The sequence below is a fragment of the Sus scrofa genome, chromosome X, assembly GCF_000003025.6.
Source record: "Sus scrofa isolate TJ Tabasco breed Duroc chromosome X, Sscrofa11.1, whole genome shotgun sequence".
Taxonomy (NCBI): domain Eukaryota; kingdom Metazoa; phylum Chordata; class Mammalia; order Artiodactyla; family Suidae; genus Sus; species Sus scrofa.
In genome coordinates this window covers 56,905,034-56,926,811 of record NC_010461.5, presented here as the reverse complement: position 1 = coordinate 56,926,811, position 21,778 = coordinate 56,905,034, and the positions used below count along the sequence as shown (strand labels likewise).

Here is a 21,778-nt window from a genome sequence, read left to right as displayed (position 1 = left end):
ACAAGGGTAAGTGAGGGAAGACGTGGGAGGCTTGTTAATGTTTTGATTTGGGCTGTCTCCAAATTTGGAGGCATCATGCCTTGACACTGCTGTCTCTGAGTGGAGATTTTAGTAGGGGTCAACTCCTTGGTTGCAAACATCATCCGTAGATTTAGCTGGAATCAAACACATATTTATATATTTATATATTCGACACCATCCCTAAAACCATTTGTTTGGAATTGGTTATGCCCTCGCTGTGAACCTGCAAAAGGGGAGTCATTGGGTTGTTTCCTTCAGATATGACAAGGGTAGGGCAGTAGAAACACAAATTGGAACTACAGGGTTTTTCTGTTTCCTTCACTTGTGAAATTTCTTTTTTTCCTTTTCTTTTTTTTTTTAGGACCCTACCCCTGGCATATGGAGGTTCCCACGCTAGGGGTCAAAACAGAGCTCCAGCTGCCGGCCTACCCACACTCATAGCAACAGCAACCAGATCTGTGCCCTGTCTGCAACCTACATCACAGCTCCCAGAAATGGATCCCTAACCCACTGACTGAGACTAGGGATTGAACCCACAACCTCATGGATACTAGTAGGGTTTGTAACGTGCTGAGCCACAAGGGGACCTCCCAACTTATGACATTTCTGACTCTTTAATAACCAGTGGGCAACATTGTTTACTTTTCTTTCCCCCCTCGCTCCTCTCCTCCCTCTCTTCCTTCCTCTAACCCCTTCCTTTTTCTCCCATCCCCTTTTTTCTTTCAAAGCCTTTCTCTCCTCTTTCTCTAATTCTCCACACCTGCACACTTCTCACAACAATTGCGCTATGTTTCAGTGTTGCACTATACTCCCTCACTTTTAGTGATTTTCACCCCGGCCCTCTGAACTGCATCCCTAGAACTTAATGCCCGCACTGTGCCACCAGGAGGCTCAGACTCTCGATGGAGGGCAAAGGTCAATTGGGCGGTGCCTTTGATTGACGTCACTATGGGGGGAGGAGCTTTCCAAGCGTTAGTTACTGGCACTGCAGGGCCGTGGTCGGTCACAGAGAGCATTGTGCTGTCAGCGGTCCTGGCTGAGGTGAGTAGTCTTTGTAGGAGCGTCAGATGCAGGTTAGTTGGATGGGTTCTAACTAGCAAGAAGATGTGACCCGTTAGGTCAGCACCTTTTAAAGTGATCCTGAGGCGACAGTTTTGAACTATGGCGCTGACTCTCGGATGAAGGAAGGTGGGCGAAGGCAGGATTTTTGGACTTGGATGAAGTATGGGGGAGCGTTGCGGGATCACTGAAAACGGAATATGATAGATGCTGTAGTTTGGATTTGAAGGACCTAAAATCGGTTGAAGGCTGACGGTTGGTGACTGTGGGGGCGGGGAGCTGAGGCGCTAGGCAGGTCTGTGAGAGCGGGAAAAAGGAGTGTCAGTGATTGGTTGCTTTGAACGTATGGACCAGGCGGTCCAATCACAGGGTACCCCAAGTCCCGATTTTCGTGTTGCCGGGCAGATTGTCCTAAGAAGAGACTTGGGATGAAAATTTCCTCTAGCCCGGGTTCATGTGGCCGGGCAACCTGGTCCTGCCTCTCATAACTGCTTTTTTCTTGGGTTTTAAAATTTTCACAGCATTTTTTCTTTTGGTTAACAAGTAATAAGAAAAAATTGAAATTTATTGAGAAACTGGAAGATGAGTTACAGAATATTAAAGTATTTTCTTATTTCATAGGCCTGACCGAGAGATATTAAAAATGGACGATATTGATTTTCGTTTCATGGACTTTAAAGGTATATAGCTTATATATGGTAGAAAATGTCAATCTGTTTGCTGACTTATGTAAGATCTTCTAAATGAATTTCCTTGCCTAATTTTATCTTTCTGGAATATCTATAAAACCAGTTTTTCTCATTTTGGTACCAGAAAACAGGGTGGATGTTTAAGACGCTGGAGCCCTTTTATAAGTTAGTGTAGGGAAATAGAATTCATAATAATTCACAATTCATAGCTTATTTTCTTTGGATTTTTATGGCATGCAAAGTGACACTGGATTAATTTGACATAGAAATTTATTGTGTTAAAAATACATTAAAAATTACTGTTAGGTCCTGAAGTGCCTTTCCATAATCATCAGTAAAAAATAAATTAGGAGTTCCCTGGTAGCTCAGTGGGTTAAGGATCTGGCATTGTCACTGCTGTGGCTTGGGTTGCTGCTGTGGCACCCGTTCCATCCCTGGCCCTGGAACTTCTGCATGCCTTGGGCGTGGCCAAAATAAATTGAAGTATAGTTGATTTACAATGTTGTGTTAGTTTCAGATGTATAGTACAGTGGCTCATATATATGTAGTATATATATGTATATATATGTAGTATCTTAATTCTTTTGAAAATTAGTATTCTATGTATGAATTCTTAGTAAACAAAAGTTATTTGATTGACTAGAACACCAGATTCCTTAACCATGCCAGGTATGGGAGAGTTTATCACATTTCATTTTTTCTGGGGATATGATCAGATCTGATTTCATATAATAGTGAAATATGTTGTAACCAAGGTGGCTACAAATCTATGATTTCAGAAAGTTTAGGTCAATAGTTTGTTAGCACTTGTCATTTTGAAGCAATAACAAAGCCCACTACCAGCTACCTTAAATTTTAATTTAGGTTATAGTATCTTAAAAATATAAATATTAAATAGAGATTATGACTTTTAAGTATATTTTTTTTAGACATTGTGTTTAAATAAATATTTGAAGCACAGAGAAAAGGAGAATAATATAATGAATACCTATGTAACTACCACTGAGTTTTGTTGAATCTTAATAGTTTTCCATATGCTTCAGATGTTTTGCTGTTCCAAAGAACTTAAAAGATTAATGTACCTGTTTTTCGTCTTTTAAAATATTGCATAAATTGTATCATTTTGTATGATTTTTATTTCCCCTGCAACTTGTGTTTTTTGCTCAGTATTATGTTTTGGATATTTACCCATGTGGATATTTTAGTTCTAGTTCATTTATTTACACTATTGATTAGCACTATTACATTTAATGTGAGTGTACCACAATTTATCCAATCTACTTTGTTGGATGTATGAGTTGTTTCAAATATTTGCTATTACAAACAACAGCATGACAACTAACACTATTTTGGAGAGTTTATCAAGAGCTTTCAAACATTTTGACCACCACCTATGGCAAGGAAATGTATTTTACATCACAGTATATCAAAAGTTTAATGAAATCATTTTAACCTTATTACATGCAGTGCACTATGATGTGTAATATTCTATACCTTTTCATTTTAAAAAATGTTACTTATGACTCACTAAATTATTTCTTGAGCACCAGTGTGTGAGGCTCTAGGGCAGTGCTGACCAATTGAAATGTAATGCAAACATAAATAATTTTATATTTTCTAGTACCACTTTAAAAAAGGTTAAATAGGGGAGTTCCTGTCATGGCTCAGTGGTGAACGAATCCAACTAGGAACCATGAGGTTGTGGGTTCGATCCCTGGCCTTGCTCAGTGGGTTAAGGATCTGGCGTTGCCGTAAGCTGTGGTGTAAGTTGAAGACGTGACTTGGATCTGGCGTTGCTGTGGCTCTGGTATAGGCTGGTGGCTACAGCTCCGATTTGACCCCTAGCCTGGGAACCTCCATATGCCATGGGTGCAGCCCTAGAAAAGACAAAAAAAAAAAAAAAAAAAAAGACAAAAATAAAAAATAGAAAAGGTTAAATAGGGAATTTCCCAGTGGCCTAGTGGTTAAGGATCCGATTGTCACTGCTTTGGTGCAGATTGGATCCCTGGCCTGGGAACTTCCATATGTTGAGGGTGTGGCCAAAAAAAGGAAGAAAAAAATTAATTTTAATAATATAAATTATTTAGCTAAGTATGTCTAAAATGTTATAATTTCAATACGTAATCAATATAAAATTATTAATGAAATATTTTACATTATTTGTTTTCTTTCTGTACAAAGTCTTTTAAGTCCGATATGTGTTTTATCCATCTATTTATTTATTTTTATGGCCGCACGTGCAGCATATGGAAATTCTCAGGCTAGGGGTCAAATTGGAGCTGCAACTGAGGCCTACGCCACAGCCACAGCCATACCAGATCTGAGCAGCATCTGCAACCTGTGCTGTAGCTTGTGGTAATGCCAGATCCTTAACCCACTGAGTGGGGCCAGTAGGGCCAGGGATTGAACCCGCATCCTCATAGAGACTGTATCAGGTCCTTAACCAGCTGAGCCACAATGGGAACTTCTGATATGTATTTTATACTTAAAGCATATCTCATTTTGGACTTGCCATGTTTCTTTTTTTTGGTCTGTACCCTTGGCATATGGAAGTTCCCTGGCCAGGGATTGAATCCCAGCTGCAGCTATGACCTACACTGTAGCTGTGGCAATGCCAGATCCTTAACCCACTGCACCAGGCCTGAGGGCAAACCTGTGCTGCCACAGAGACAACACTGGGTTCTTAAACTGCTGTGCCACAGTGAGAACTCCTGGACTTGCTTTTTTGTTTTTTGTTTTTTTTTTGGCTTTTTAGGTCAGCACCCACAGCTTATGGAGGCTCCCAGACTAGGGGTCAAATTGGAGCTGCAGCTGCTGGCCTATGACAGTCACAGCAACGCCAGATCCTTAACCGAGTGGAGGCCAGGGATCGAACCCACATACTTGTGGATACTATTTGGGTTCATTACCACTGAGCCACAATGGGAACTCCTGGACTTGCCATATTTCAAGTGCCAAATAGTCACATGTAGCTTGTGGCTGCCCTATAGTGATAGTGGTGGTGCTGTTCTGAGGTATATATTAAGAAGTCGAACTACTTGATCAAAAGTTACAAGCATCTTTAACCTAACAAATATTGCCAAATTGCTATCCAAAGTTTTAACAATTTATATTCCTCTTCTTTTCTCTTTTCTCTATATTCTAGCTTATATTTGGTTTTGTCAGACAAATTTCGCTTGTACGAAGAGTGTTGTTGTTTTGAAATAATATTTTTAGGATAATTTTAGTTTTTTTTGTGTGTGTGTGTCTTTTTGCCTTTTCTTTTTTTTTTTTTTTTTTTTTTTTTTTTGTCTTTTTAGGATTGCACTCGGGGCACATGGAGGTTCCCAGGCTAGGGGTTGAATAGGAGCTCTAAGTGCTGGCCTATGCGAGAGCCACAGCAACGCCAGATCCAAGCCCAGTCTGCAACCTACACCACAGCTCATGGCAATGCTGGATCTTTAACCCATTGAGCAAGACCAGGGATCGAACCTGAAACCTCATGGTTCCTAGTCAGATTCGCTTCTGCTGTGCTCCGACGGGAACTCCTCTTTTTGCCTTTTCTAAAGCAGCTCCTGTGACACATGGAGGTTCCCAGGCTAGGGGTCTAATCGGAGCTACAGCTGCCAGCCTATGGCATAGCCACAGCAACGGCAGATCCTAGCTGCGTCTGTGGCCTACACCACAGCTCACGGCAACGCCGGATCCTTAACCCGCCAAGCAAGGCCAGGGATCGAACCCACAACCTCATGGTTCCTAGTTGGATTCGTTAACCACTGCACCATGACGGGAACTCCTAGGATAATTTTAGATTTGCAGAAGAGTTACAAAGATAGTAGAGAGAGTTCCCATATAACCTTCAGCCAGTTTCATTTTCCCAATGTTATAATCTTACATGGATGTTTTAATTTGCATTTCCCCGATAACAAGTGAAATTGGGTTTATTTTTATAGCTATATTGGCCATTTGAGTTTTCTGTGTACATAACCTTTTCAGTCAAATTTTGTAAAAATGGACCACAAAAGGCCAAGTGATAGCTCATTTTCTTCTCAGGGAGAAGTGACATAACATCCATCTTCTTGTACCAACAATTCCAATCAATTTCAAAGCCAAAAAGGAGTAGAAATTGGTTTAAGTTATACTCACTGGATCTAAATAATTGTAACTCCTTTTCTGCATGTCAGCTCTTCAACTATTTGAAGATACTTATGTTCCCTGGGAAGTCTCTTCTTCAGATTCAATATTTTGAGTTTTTTCACTCATTCCTCATATTACATAGTTTCTAGTCCTCTCATTATTTTTTGTACTCTCCTCTGAACATGCTCTATTCTTTCCTGTTATTCCTTAATGTATGGTACCTAGAACAGAACTCAGTTCTCTAGGTTCAATATGATCAGCTCAAAATGATTTTTCTTTTTAGATTTAGGCGTGATCATCATTCTCTTCAGATACTGATGTAGCTAAGATTGATTTTTTTCCTTTTTTTTTTTTTTGAGTGATGGCAGTCACACCACACTAATGACTCATTTTGGGCTTTTGGTCCCCAGAAGACCCTCAAGTCTTTGTTTTTTAAGTACATGCTTTTATTAAGCTACATCTTGCCCATCGTATATTGGTACAGTTAGTTTAGAAGATTTAAACGAAGGACTTTAATTTTTTCTTACATTAATTTCATTGCTAGAACTGGAAATTTAATTTTTGTTCCTGATTATGTCTTCTATCTTATTTGTTAATCTGTTTCTCTCTCAGCTTCTTTATCCAAATCATTGATAAAATTGTTAAATAGGATAGGGCCAAGGACAGAATGGTATGCCATTAAAAACTTACTTCAGGGAATTCCCTGGTGGTCTAGTGGTTAAGATTTTGTACTTTCACTGCTGCAGCCCCATATCAAGCCTTTGCATGCTGCAACCAAAAACAGAACAAATCAAAACAAAACAACTTCATTTCACATTGATGTCAATTTGTTAAGCGGCACACTTTGAGTATGCTTTTTCAACCTGCCTGATTTTGCTCTTGTCTGCAAAGTCTGGCGACTCTTGTTGTATACTTAACTTGATCTCTAGGTTTAGAATTTTAGTTCATCTCGTTGAAGGGCTCTTGGGGCTCTCTGTATATGAACTTCTATTCACCTTCCAATCCCGCCAGCTGTATTGAGGTATAAATGACATATTATTGTAAGTTTAAGGTGTATAGTATAGTGTTATTATATGTATGTATATATTGTAAAATGATTACCATGATAAAGTTAGTTAAGATATCTGTCACCTCACAAAGATACAGTTTTGCAGGGGTGAGGATGAGGGAAATGGGTGAGGGTGGTCAAAGAGGACAAACTTCCTGTTCATCTTTGAGGCTGCCTTCTTTATGTTGAACAGAGTTTGATGCCACACAGTGCTGTTCCTGCTCCTGACCTACAGCCTTCAGGAATTTCAGCTCTGCAGTACCTTTTCTTTCTTTCCTTCTCCACCTCTTCCTTCTTCCTTTTTCTTTTTCTTTTTTTTTTAAAATTTTTATTGAAGTATAGTTGATTTACAAGGTTGTGATAATTTCTGCTGTACCTTTCTCTTTTCTTTTTGGGTGCACCTGTGGCATGCAGAAGTTCCTGGACCAGGGATTGAATCCATGCCACCACAGCACTGACAATACTGGGTCCTCAACCTGCTGAGCCACCAGGAAACTCCTTTTTTTCCTGTATTCTTTCTTAGAAATTAATTTTATTGAGGTATAATTTACATACAGTAAAATTCACACACTATTAAGTATATAGATTGATGCGTTTTTTTCCTCAGATGTAACCCATATAACCACCATTACAATCAAGATTGAACATTTTCATCTCAGAATTCTGCTGTATCCCCTTGCTGTCAGTCTATCCCCCATCCTCCACCCTAGGCAACCACTGTTACAATTTCTGTCATTGCAGATTAGTTTATAAATGAAATCATATGGATGTACTCTTTTTTTTTCCCATGGTGTCCTTTACTAAGCATAATTGTTTTGAGAGTCATCCATGTTGTTGTGTATATGACTGATATGTGAGTCATCCATATTGTTGCATATGTATATCCATATTGTTCCTTTTTATTGTTTAGTAGCATTCCACTGAATGATGTATCACAATTTGTTTATCCAGTCATCAGTTGGTGGACATTTTTGGCTATGATGAATAAAGTTGCTATGAATATTCGTGTATTAGTTTTAAGTAATTTAGGTTTTCATTTCTCTTGGGGGAAATATCTAGGAGTGGATTTGCTGAGATGTAAAGTATTTTGTAACCAGGTTTCAATAGATTTTCTAGAGTATTTCCTTTCTGGAGGACACGTTTTGAAAGGCCCTACTTCTTAATTTAAGAAACATTAGCAACTGGGCCAGGGGACTTCCTAAAACTGCCCTGCTTGATTCAGAAAGAAAAAGTTCCTCGTCTTTATAAGCACCAGGACCATACAAAAAAGAATGTGACTTAACATGGGAATAGCAAAAAGTTGAGTGTTGTTGAAAGAATAGTTGTACCAAGATAATTTAGCCCAGTGTCCTTCTCGCCATTAAAATTATTTCTTCTTAAAGAATGGCAGTGATCATTGTACAACTATAGATGTAATAAAATTCATTGAGTAATTAAAAAAAAGAATGGCAATTATTTATCAAGCCTTAGAACTCCTTTTCCTATGGTTACTTTGGAGACAATTCTCCGTTTTCTAGATTTTAACATCTTCATATTTGCTGTTATATAGACATCGTTATGGTCTATTAAAATATATGGATTTTTACTTTCTTTTTTTCTGTTAAATCTGTGATGACTGTTAAGGAAGTAGATAATAACTAACTTGTGTCATCAAATCTTCAGAAGCCAATGACAATGTATACTCTAGACCAGCCCTGTTCAATAGAAATATAATGTGAGCTACAAATGTAATTTAAAAATTTCTAGTAGCCACATTTAAAAAGCAGAGAGGACATTAAAAATAAAATTAAATTTGAAAAAAGAACCAGGAAAAAAAGCAGAGAGGAGTTCCTATGTGGTCAGTGGGTTAAGACCCTGAAGTAGGGTCCACAAGATGTGGGTTTGATCCCTGGCCTTGCTCAGTGGGTTAAGGATCTGGTGTTGCTGCAAGCTGTGGTGTAGGTCACAGATGCGGCTTGAATCCGCTGTTGGTATGGCTGTGGTGTAGGCCTGCGCTGCGGCTGTAGCTGCAATTCAACACCTGGCCTGGGAACTTCCATATGGCACAGATGTGGCTGTAAAAACAAACAAAAAAAAAGCAGAGTGAAACAAGTATAGTTATTTTAAGTAATAATAATAGTGATAATAATTTTGCCCCAAACATCCAAAATATTTCAACATGTAACCAGTATACAAAATTACTGAGATATTTTACATTGTTTTCTCATACTAAATTTTGAAATCTGATTTGCATTTTTACAATTATAGCCCATCTGAATTTGGACTGACTACATTTCAAGTGCTCAATAGTCACATGTGGCTGCCATGTTAGATTGCAGATCTAGACTAAAAATTTTAGTAGGAAAACTCAAGATTGACTTTCGGAGTTCTCTTCTGATGCAGCAGGTTAAGGATCTGGTGTTGTCACTGCAGTGGCTTGGGTCACTGCTGTGGCTCGGGTTTGATCCCTGACTAAGGAATTTCCACATGCTGTGAGTGTGGCCAAAAAGAAAAATATTGACTTCTGGAGTTCCCGTTTTGGCTCAGTAGTTAATGAATTCGACTAGGAACCATGAGGTTGCACGTTCGATGCCTGGCCTCGCTCAGTGGGTTAAGGACTGGTGTTGCCATGAGCTGTGGTGTAGGTCACAGATGTGGCTCAGATCCTGCATTGCTGTGGCTGTGGTGTAGGCTGGCGGCTATAGCTCTGATTAGACCCCTAGCCTGAGAACCTCCATATGCTGCGGGTGCAGCCCTAGAAAAGGCAAAAAAAAAAAAAAAAGATTGACTTCCATTGAATCTCAAAGGACTTTATTAATTTGATAGCCTCCCTGGATTATTTTTTCCTATTCCTTTAAATGCCACAGTCAGATTATGCAAAATTATTAGGAAATGTCCCAAGAGAGTGCCATGTAGCTCAGAATCATGAGCACAGTTTCTATATGGCTTGTACAGAAATCTTGTTGATACACTTGTTGAAGTCACTTGGTATGCATATATTATGTAGAAATAATATAGTTTATAAGATAAAGAGATGGTGTAACTAACAGAATTGAACTTTGTTAGTATGCTATACAATGTGTTTCAAGCTCTGGCCCCACATGCCTTTCTAGTGGTGTTTCCTATAACTTCCTTTACCCTTTTCTCCAGCCATGCATAACTACTTATGGTTATTTGAACCCATTGTGCTTTCAACACCTAAATGTTCTTCCCTCTGTTTGGTATGTTGCCTGGCAATCTTCAAGACCCACCTCAAATATCTCCTTAGTGAAGCCTATCCTGTCATTCCTATATCCAAACTCTCAAATAGGCAGTTACTTAATTCTTCCTTTATATTCCTGTGGCGTCTTGCACTTACAGGACTTATTATATTATAAGTTTTTAAATTTTAATTTCCTTTAGTGATCCACTTGATGATGTAGACTTCCTCTCTTATATTTGTATTCCTAGCCAGTGCCTAGTATCTGCCTGATATCAGACATTCAATAAATATTTATTGTATTAAATTTTACAAGGAGAAATACAGACACCAACCAAAGCAGAAAGAATATAGTTGTTGTGGGATTTGTTCAGGCTGTGCTACTAATGGCTTTGTTCTTGGGCAAGTTAATTAACTTTTCTATGCTTACCTTAATCAATTATAAAATTAGAGTGTGTTACTAGAATTTTAAGGTTACTTACAGCTCTAAAAATTGGTTAATTCATAATGTGTATCCATATATATCTTGTGTGGAAATGTATGTAAGCTCCTCAAGGGAGGGAACTATGTCTTGTTTATATTATAACTTTGGTACTTAGCAAAATAGCTGATTATCATTAAATGTTCATTGAATTAGTGAATGAACTCTTGTCTATTTCATTCATATTGCCTGCAAGGATAACAAAACCGCCACCAGGGATGACTATATATTTCTTTCTTTCTTTTTTTTTTTTTTTTTAGTTTTTATTTTTTTGTCTGTTTGCCTTTTCTAGGGCCACTCCCGCAGCGTATGGAGATTCCCAGGCTAGGGGCCGAATCAGAGCTGTAGCCGCCTATACCAGAGCCACAGCAACACGGGATCCGAGCCGCGTCTGCGACCTACACCATAGCTCACGGCAACGCCGGATCGTTAACCCACTGAGCAAGGCCAGGGACCGAACCCGCAACCTCATGGTTCCTAGTCGGATTCGTTAACCACTGAGCCACAATGGGAACTCTGGGATGACTATATATTTCTGATGATGATTTGGAAATGCACATGGGCTCAGATAAAGCTCTCCTGTGTTATTCCATCACCATCAAAAGCAGTTTATAAGATGCTTGATTTTTTAATGACATTTTTTGTAGCAATCATCTAAGTAACTAGTGCATTCTATTAGGAATGGAAAGATATCTTGTGTGGAAAATTAGCCATTGAGCCGTTTGATTTCACTAAACATTTGACCTCTTTTGTAAGAAAGTTTTATTTTATATATATTGTGTGTAGATTGCAATAGTATAGAGATAAGAAACTTCAAAGACAGTTGAATCAACTTAGACTTCTTTCTTCCTTCAAAGACCTCTTTGGTGAAAGTTGCTATAATGTACTCAGCCTAGCTAATCCACTTCAGCCTCCCAAATGTGTTGTAGTCTACTTACTGCATTTCCAATCTTACCAGATATTGTATCTGGTCTGGTTTAGATGTGAATCTACTAAGCAAGTGTCTTGCCTAGTGCACAGTAAACAGAAGTTAATTAAGTTGTTAAATAGATAGATATAGACTTTGATAACCACAGTAACTAAAATAAACCAGATATTAGCTAAATAAAAGATTCTCAGTCAAGAATAGCAGGGCTCAACTACAGTGGGTGACAGGATGTAATGAGAATAAAAGAGTAATATATACAGTTACTTCATAAGTATTTACAAATGGTTAGGGGAAGGATTGAATTAATTGACAAGTTGAGTTTGGTTATTGACCTTGCACTTATAGGAGTGTGAAAGAAATAAAATGCCAAATTCATTGCAACATTTACAATGTGTATTTGTTGAGAGGACTGAGTTGTGGTTCCTACTGTTTATAGTTTGTTCAGTGAAGGTATAATCCTGCCCTTTAGTCTCTAAAGCTAAGTGCCCTGGGTGTGACTGGATGTGTTTCCTCACCAGGATCAAGCTGGAAATTTCCTTTTTTTGGTTAGCGTGATATAGTCAGCTTTTGTCTTTTCACCCCCCACTCCCAGCCAGTTGCCCTCTAAAAGTTTACATAGCTTTATCATCTGATGAGCCAAGGCTTAGATTTGCTCCAGTTCCTGAGCCGGTTCTGTCCAGGGCAAGAAAGAGTAACAGTATTATGGAGTAGGGAAGAGATTGGTCTAGAATGAAGTTATACTGGCTCTCAGATTTGAGATATAACATGCTAGGGGCATACTTTAGGCACATGTTGAGCTTTAGAACTGTATCATTGCTGATTGTCGTCATGATCGTCATGGAATTAACTGGTCCTGTATCCTTTCCTAGTTGCCCTCCAGGACCAAGACGCTACTCAGAAATGCAATACACTGCTGTGAATAATTCTCTTGGAACTATGGCGCAAGAAGTTCCACCTGACTTTTGCATTATGCTTTGCTGCTTGGATTTTCTTGTGCCATACCCAGTTTGTCAGTTGGGTCCTCCTGGAACATTGTATAAGAAAAATGATTATCTCTATGAACACAGAAAGTATGATTTACAGTATGATACTTTCTATCACTAAACCTGTTTGTCCTGGGTTTGCTTGAGTTTTTTGACATGCCCTTTTGACATTGTTTTGGATATTTTGACTGTCCTCATTTAAACTAGCTTCTGCTGGAATAGTTTTACTTAGCCCACAATTAGAATTATAGTGTAGCACTCTGAATGGTGTTGGCTCATTTCTTCTTTCCCTGCTGTTCTTTAGTTGTCCCAGAGTCCTGGCAAGTTAATTCTTCCACGCCTTTCCTACTAGGCCTAGTGTAGTAAAAAGTACAGGAGTTCAAATTAGAAAGCCTGGGTTCAAGTCTTAGTTTGCTCTTTCTCTTTGTGTCACCTTTGAGAAGTCACTATACTTTGTTAAATCTCAGTTCCCATATCTTGTAAAATAAAAGTATTCCTTACAGAGTAGACTGATGATTAAATGAGAATGCATATGAAGAAGCTTTTAGACCATAAAGCACTATGCAAATGTTAATTTTATTGTCATTTTTGTTTCTTTTCTCACTAGAGAAGTTGCAGATAATCCTTGTGATTTGTGGTAAAATCTGAAATTGACCCTGGCAGGTCTTTGAACTGCTTTGGCTTTTGAATGACTGGTTGAGTTGATGGAGGTCATGGGGAGAGACTTGGCAGACTGTTGATAGATTTTTTTCTATGTTATAACAGAAACTCCCTTCCTCAAGGACAGGGAAGAAGTTTATTTTGTGTTGTATTATACCTAGAATGCTGTCTATCTAATCAGAATTAATTGGTACTGATTAACATGGCTGTCTCAAAGAGTGACTCCCCAGTTTTAACTAGGATAAATCTCATTTAAATCAAATTGACTTAAATAATGTTGTAAATCATAGTTTTTTTCAGCAGCCAGGAAGATAATTTAATCACTCTCTTTCAAAATGTACAATCTTGCTTGATATAACCTTAATATGGGATGTTGTCTTCACATCTTAGGAATAGGCTGTATTTATAGGAGCTCTTTTCTGAGCTTCTCCCAGAGGCAAGTCTACTTCATAGTATAACTCTCAACCATTCAGCTATGTGATCTCTACTGCTTACCCAGCTTTGCTGACTGCATTTCATCCTAAAGAACTGCAGTGCTGTCATTGCCTCAGCTGGTGTCAGTCAAGTTGCTCAACTGAATGACACTGAAAATATGTTTTGAAAGGACAATTATTTTGACAAAGAATGAATTATATAATACATTAAGAGAACATTCACAAATCAAAATCAGTATCTTCACAGTCTCATATAGTATGTAAATAGAAGTTGTAATTGATATTCTAATAAAATATCTGGATTTTTTTTAAAGGAATTCAAAATTTAAAATTTATATTGGGTTTTTGTTTTCTTTTCAAAAATATTTTCAAGAAATGTTTTTAAACGATGTTTAGAAAATTTAAAACATCATTTAAGAAACTTTCCGGAGTTCCTGTCATGGCTCAGTGGGAACAAATCCGATTAGTATCCATAAAGACATAGGTTTGATCCTTGGCCTAGCTCTGTGGGTTAAGGATCTGGCGTTGCTGTGGCTGTGGCGTAGCCTAGCAGCAACAGCTCCGATTCGACCCCTAGCCTGGGAACTTCCATATGCTGTGGGTGTGGCCCTAAAAAAAAAGACAAAAAACTTTCTTAGTTATTTTTTATTGAGGTATAGTTGACATACAACATTATTGTATTAGTTTCAGGTGTATAACATAAAGATTCTGGATTTGTATATGTTACAAAATGATCAGCACAGTAAGTCTAGTTAACATCCATCACCACACATAGTTATAATTTTTTCTTGTGTTGAGAACTTTTAAGATTTACTCTCTTAGCAATTTTTAAATGTGCAGTATAGTATTAACTATATTCACCATGCTGTCAGTTATATCCTTATGACGTTTATTTATTTATTTATTTATTTGTCTTTTTGCCATTTCTTGGGCCGCTCCCGTGGCATGTGGGAGGTTCCCTGCCTAGGGGTCGAATCGGAGCTGTAATCACCAGCCTATGCCAGGGCCACAGCAATGCGGGATCCGAGTTGCGTCTGTGGCCTACACCACAGCTCACGGCAACGCCGGATCGTTAACCCACTGAGCAAGGCCAGGGATCGAACCCACAACCTCATGGTTCCTTGTCAGATTCATTTCCATTGTGCCACAACGGGAACTCCCTGACATTTTTTTATAACTAGATGTTTGTACCTTTTGACTTCCTTCACCCATTTGGCCCACCCTCCATCCCCTGTTTCTGGCAACCACAGTTTGTTTCCTGTGTCTTTTTTTTTTTTTTAATGAGTCCATATGTAAATGAGGTCATATGGTATTTGTCTTTCTTTGTCTGACTTACTTCACTTAGCATAATGCCTTTAAGGTCCATCCATGTTACAAATGGCAAGATTTCATTCTTTGCAATGGGTGAATAACATTCCTTTGTATATGTTTACCACATTTCCTTTATCCATTTATCCATTGATAGACACTTATGTTCTTTCCACATCTTGGCTATTGTAAACAATGCAGTAAACATGGGAGTGCATATATCTTTTCAAGTTAGTGTTTTCATTTTCTTTGGATAAATACCCAGAAGTATGATAGTTCTCGTTTTAATTTTTTGAAGAACCTTCTTACTGTTTTTTCATAGTGGCTGCACCAGTTTACATTTCTACCAACAGTGTCAAGGGTTCCTTTTTTCCACATCCTCACCAAGACTGGTTATTGCTTGTCTTTTTGATGATGGCCATTCTAACAGGTGTGAGGTGATGGCTCATTCAGGTTTTGATTTGCATTATCCTGATGATTTGCAATGTTGAGCATCATTTTTTCATGTGCCTGTTGCCTGTCACTATATTTTCCTTGGAAAAAATGTCTATTCAGATTCTCTGTCCATTTTTAAATTGGATTTTTTTGCTATTGAGTTGTATGATTTCTTAATATATTTGGGATATTAAGCCCTTATCAGATATTTGATTTGCAAATATTTTCTCCCATTCTAAATTTTCCTAATTCTGTTATCAAAATTTTGAGCTAAGGCTATAAATATGTACTTCTCAGCCTAATCTTAGCTAATCTTAGAAGAGTCAAGATATATATTAGCCTTTCAATTAATTTATGGGAGTAAGGAAGCTAGAGGTTTTTTATCTTTACATATCATCACCTGAGGTATATAAAATATGTATATTTTCCCTAACATGTATGATCATGCAGTGGGTACTAATGAGCTTTAAAAAATATTTGAGGGGAGTTCCTGTTGTGGCTCAGCAGAAATGAACTTGACATGAGGATGTAAGTTTGATCCCTGGCCTTGCTCAGTGGGTTAAAGGATCTGGTGTTGCCATGAGCTCTGGTATAGGTTGCAGACATGGCTTGGATCCTGGGTGCCATGGCTGTGGCCTAGGCTGGAGGCTGCAGCTCTGATTTGACCCCTAGCCTAGGAATTTCGACATGCTACAGGTGCGGTCCTAAGAAGACAAAAAAATTTTTTTGAGTGTATTTGAAAATAATTTGCTTTATGAAGTCTTTATGTGAATCTGTTTTCTGATATTTAACTGAAAAATTTGCATTTAGCAGATTTATTGTTTATTGTAGTAGGTTAAACATCTGTTTATTGTGGCAGCATAAAAAAATCTTCCAGAAAGTGCTTTTATAGTATTGTTAATGAATGCTAACAGCATTCTTGCTAGTTAATGCTCAGAAATGTTGCAAGAAATTAGACATGTAGGTATAAATCTCTGTTACATGAATTTGAAAAAAACCTCAACTTTGATAATATGAAAGGTATCAGTTATGATTCTACATCATATTTGGTTTTTAAGGAATTCTGTGGCCTAGTAAGATTCAGCTGTATGGAGTCTGGAGCTCAGACTGCTTAGAAAATGGTGACATCATTTGTACAGATTCAATAACTGGTTAATGTTTTTGCTAATTGGGCATGTCACTTTTTTCTCACAAAGTAAGGTCAGGACTTTAGAAGCAGTGTAAGTTAGCTATGTCTGCCTAATGCTTTAAAGTATTAAGTATTTAAATTTTGCAGAGCATATATCTAAGTCTCCCTTTAGAATTTCTACATTTTCTAGTTTTGAAGGCATTGTTAATTTCTATTTTATAGTTTTAAGATGACCTATAATAACATTACTATTTGTAAAGTTAATATGTTTTACTTTGAGAATGAGTAATGATTATTAAGGTATAAACAAGTGACTTCTAGAGCATATAGAATTTATTTGAAGATTGTACTGTTTTCCCCTCTCCTCCTCTTTCTCATGAGGATTCAAGGAGAAGACAGCTGTCTACAAGCCAGAAAAAAAGAGTCTCACCAGGAACCAAGTCAGCCAATATCTTGATCTTGGACTTCCCAGCCTCCAGAACTTTAAGAAATAAATTTGTTTTTTGAGCCACACACAAGAAATTTAAAAAATTAAAAAATTAAAAAATTGTACTCTACCTTTAGTTAAAATAAACCTTATCTCCAGTTTGGCTTTACTCTTAAGGATCATTCATGTTTCTTCATGCTGTATTCATTTGATGAAAGATCTAGAAACATATTTCAAAATGATTTGTTACTTTCAGCTAATGGTGATACTTCATAGCACTTTTATCATTTATTGTTATTTCAGAAATTATTGAAAACCTAATTGTAAACTACAGTTCACCTAGCATACCTGAAGCAATTGATAGACTCTTCTCGGACATAGCAAATATCAACAGGGAGTCTATTGCTGAAATGCAGGATGCTCAGGTTGGTATAAAACATATTTTTTATGATAAATTTTGATGATTCATTGTTTTAGTAAATGTATAAGTAAAAATAGCTTTATGATTAACATGAAATCTAAATACATAGAAATCAAGCCTGATAGCACATTAGGGAAAATGGTGTTTAGAAACCAATGGAGGAGTTCCCATCGTGGCACAGCAGAAACGAATCCGACCAGGAACCATGGGGTTGTGGGTTCGATCGCTGGCCTTGCTCAGTGGGTTAAGGATCCAGTATTGCTGTGAGCTGTAGTGTAGATTGCAGACGTGGCTTGGGTCTGGTGTTGCTGTGGCTGTGGTGTAGGCTGGCAGCTATTGCTCCAATTAGACCCCTAGCCTGGGAACATCCACATGCCATGAGTACAGCCCTCAAAAGGCAAAAGACAAAAAAAAAAAAAAAAAAAAAAAAGAAACCAATGGAAAAATATGTCTCAAATTTAATACTTACTTTTTAACCTCTCTAGGCTTTTCTCTACCGTTTTCTCATCTGTTAAAGGAGAATAACAAAACCTATCTCCCAGTGTTGTGAATAGTAAACAAAATAGCATATTTAATGTCCTGGGTACATAGTAGTTAGTCACTAAATAATAGTTCTTTTTCTGTTTACCTTTGCAGCAAAGGAAGAAACTACCTTGTCATAGGGAACTCAGTTGAATATGCTGTTTTGGGGGGGTGTTTTTTTCTAATGTTTAATTGGAGGTCTGTCATTTAACTTTGAAATTGTGTTGAGATTCTGAGATACTTTGGGGAATGTTTACCTTTGGCAGGTCCTTTCATTTTGGTGACAGCACATCAGACATACAGAAAAGTGAGAAGAAAGGTTATTGTAAATCATATATATATATATATTTCATGTGCCATCTAATTTACCCATTTCAAGTGTACAATTCAATGATTTTTAGTATTTCACAGAGTTGTGCCCCCATCACCACAGTTAACTTGAGATCATTTTCATCACCCCAGAAAGAAACCTTGCACCCATTCACAGGTACTTTCATTTCCTCCTCTCTCTCCCAGCTCTAGACAACCTCTAATCTACTTTCTGTCTCTATGGATTGGCCTATTCTGGACATTTTATATAAATGGAATCTTACAACATGTGGTCTCTGGGGACTGACCATTCTTTGGATATACCACATTTTGTATATCCACTCATCTGTTGATGAACATTTGGGTTGTTTACACCTTTTGGCTATTATGAATAATTCTGCTGTGGACATTCACCTACGGGTTTTTAGCTTTTTATTTCTCTTAGGTATATACCTAGGAGTGAAATTGCTGGGTCATGTAGTAGCTCTGTTTAACTTTTGAGGAACTACCAGATTGTTTTCCAAAGTGACTATACCATTTTACATTCCTACCAGCAGTGTATGAAGGATCCAGTTTTTCCACAGCATCACCAACACTTACTATCTTTTTGATTATATCCATCCTAGTGAATGTGAAGTAGTATCTCACTGTGTTTGTTTTAATTGTGGTAAAATATACATAACATAAAATTTACCATCTTAACTATTTTAAATGTAAAATTAATTAGAGTTCATTGCATTCATATCATTGTGCAACCAATCTCCAGAATTCTTTTCATCTTGCAAAACTGAAATTCTATACCTATTAAACAGAAACTCCCCATTTTCCCAGAAGAGAGTCTGCAGACCCTGGAAACCACCATTCTTTCTGTGTATAAATTTGACTCCCCCCCCCTTTTTTTTTTTTGGTCTTTTGTCTTTTGAGGGCCGCACCCGCAGCATATGGAGGTTCCCAGGCTAGGGGTCAAATTGGAGCTACAGCTGCCAGCCTACACCTGCATCTGAGCTGCATCTGTGGCCTACACCACAGCTCACGGCAACACTGGGTCCTTAAGGCACTGAACAAGGCCAGGGATCGGACCTGCAACCTCATGGTTACTAGTTGGGTTCATTAACCACTGAGGCACCATGGGAACTCCCTTATTTATTTATTTATTTATTTATTTTGAAATTTGACTACTCTTGATTTGTATAAATGGAATCATACAGTATTTGTTGTTTTCTGACTGGCATATTTCACTGAGTATAATGTCCTAGATTTATCCATGTTGTAGCATGTGTCAGAATTTCTGTCTTTGTAAGGCTTCATAAAATTCCATTGTATGTACATCCCCCATTTTGTTTATTCATCAGTCCATATACATTTGAATTGCTTCCACCTTTTGGCTTTTATGAATAATACACCTATGAACATGGGTATAAAAGTATCTTCAAGTGGCTGCTTCAATTCTTTGTTTTTTTTTGTTAAATTACTCAATGAATTTTGTTACATTTATAGTTGTACAACGTTCATCACAACCCAGTTTTGTAGCATTTCCATCCCAATCCCCCAGTGCATGCCCCCACCCCCCAACCTGTCTCCTTTGGAAACCAGGAGTTTTTCAAAGTCTGTGAGTCAGCATCTGTTCTGCAAAGAAGTTCAGTCTGTCCTTTTTTAGATTCCACATGTAAATGATAGCATCTGATGTTGGTGTCTCACTGTTTAACTGACTTCACTTAGCATGATAATTTCTAGGACCATCAATGTTGCTACACATGACATTTCTTTCCTTTTAATGGTTGAGTAATATTCCATTGTGTATATGTACCACATCTTCTGGATCTACTCCTCTGTCGATGGACATTTAGGTTATTTCCATGTCTTGGCTATTGTAAATAGTGCTGCAATGAACATTGGGGTACATGTGTCTTTGCGAGTCGTGGTTTTCTCTGGATAGATGCCCAGGATTGGGATTGCTGGATCAAATGGTAGTTCTATGTTTAGTTTTCTGAGGCATCTCCATACTGTTTTCCACAGTGGTTGCACCAATTTACAATCCCACCAACAGTGTACTAGGGTTCCTTTTTCTCCACCCCCTCTCCAGCACTTATTGTTTGTAGACTTTTTGAGGATGGCCATTCTGGCTGGTATGAGGTGGCACCTCATCGTGGTTTTGATTTGCATCTCTCTAATAATGAGTGATGTTGAACATCTTTTCATGTGTTTTTCGGCCATCTGTATGTCTTTGGAGAACTGTCTGTTTAGATCTTCTGCCCATTTTTTGATGGGGTCATTTTTTTTTTGGTATTCAGCTGTAGGAGGTGTTTATAAATTTTGGAGATTAATCCCTTGTCAGTGGATTCACTTGCAAAGATTTTCTCCCATTCTGTGGGTTGTCTTTTTGTTTTGTTTAGGGTTTCCTTTGCTCTGCAGAAACTTTTAAGTTTAATTAAGTCCCATTTGTTTATTTTTGTGTTTATTGTCATTATTCTAGGAGGTGGATCTGAGAAGATATTGCTGTGGTTTATGTCAGAGAGTGGGTTATGCTTTCCTCTTAAGAGTTTTATAGTGTCTGGTCTTACATCTAAGTCTTTAATTCATTTGGAGTTTATTTTTGTGTATGGTGTTAGGGAGTATTCTAATTTCCTTCTTTTCCATATGGCTGTCCAGTTTTCCCAGCACCACTTGTTGAAGGGACTGTCTTTTCTCCGTTGTATTTTCTTGCCTCCTTTGTCATAGATTAGTTGACTGTAGGTGTGTGGGTTTAATTCTGGGCTTTCTGTCTTGTTCTGCTGATTTATATTTCTCTTTTTGTGCCAGTACCATAAGGTTTTGATGAGTGTAGCTGTGTAGTATGGTCTGAAGTCAGGGAGCCTGATACCTCCAGCTCCATTTTTCTTTTTCAGCAGGATGTCTTTGGCTATTCTGGGCCTGTTGTGCTTCCAAACAAACTTTATAAGATTTTGTTCTGGTTCTGTGGAAAATACCATTGGTAATTTGATAGGGATTGCATTGAATCTGTAGATTGCCTTAGGTAGTATAGTCATTTTGATACTATTGATTCTTCCAATCCACAAGCATGGTATGTCTTTCCATCAATTTGTATCATCTTTGATTTCTTTCTTTCTTTCTTTTTTTTCTTTGTCTTTTTGCCTTTTCTAGGGCCGCTTCCTATGGCATATGGAGGTTCCCAGGCTAGGGGTCTAATTGGAGTTGTAGCCACTGGCCTATGCCAGAGCCGTAGCAACACGGGATCTGAGACATGTCTGCGACCTATGCTGGATCACGGCTATGCTGGATCCTTAACTCACTGAGCAAGGCCAGGGATTGAACCAGCAAATCATGTTTCCTAGTCAGATTTGTTAACCACTGCATCATGACAGGAACTCCATGATTTCTTTCATCAGCATCTTATAGTTTTCAGAGTACAGGTCTTTTTTCTCTTTAGGTAGGTTTACTCCTAGGTATTTTATTTTTATTTATTTATTTATTTTTTGTCTTTTTGCTATTTCTTTGGGCCGCTCCGGCGGCATATGGAGGTTCCCAGGCTAGGGGTCGAATCGGAGCTGTAGCTGCCAGCCTACGCCAGAGCCACAGCAATTCAGGATCTGAGCCGCGTCTGCAACCTACACCACAGCTCACGGCAACGCC

General features: G+C 38.0%; 1 protein-coding gene across 1 annotated transcript in view; it reads left to right on the top strand.

Annotated features, from left to right (window-relative positions):
* TEX11 (testis expressed 11) overlaps nt 1,708-21,778 on the top strand; it is a 381,172-nt gene continuing 361,101 nt past the window's right edge. The window contains exons 1-2 of the mRNA XM_003484125.4: nt 1,708-1,760; nt 17,200-17,321. Coding sequence (XP_003484173.3) covers nt 1,724-1,760; nt 17,200-17,321 — 159 coding nt within the window. The 5' untranslated portion in view covers nt 1,708-1,723. The remainder of the gene's footprint in view (nt 1,761-17,199; nt 17,322-21,778) is intronic.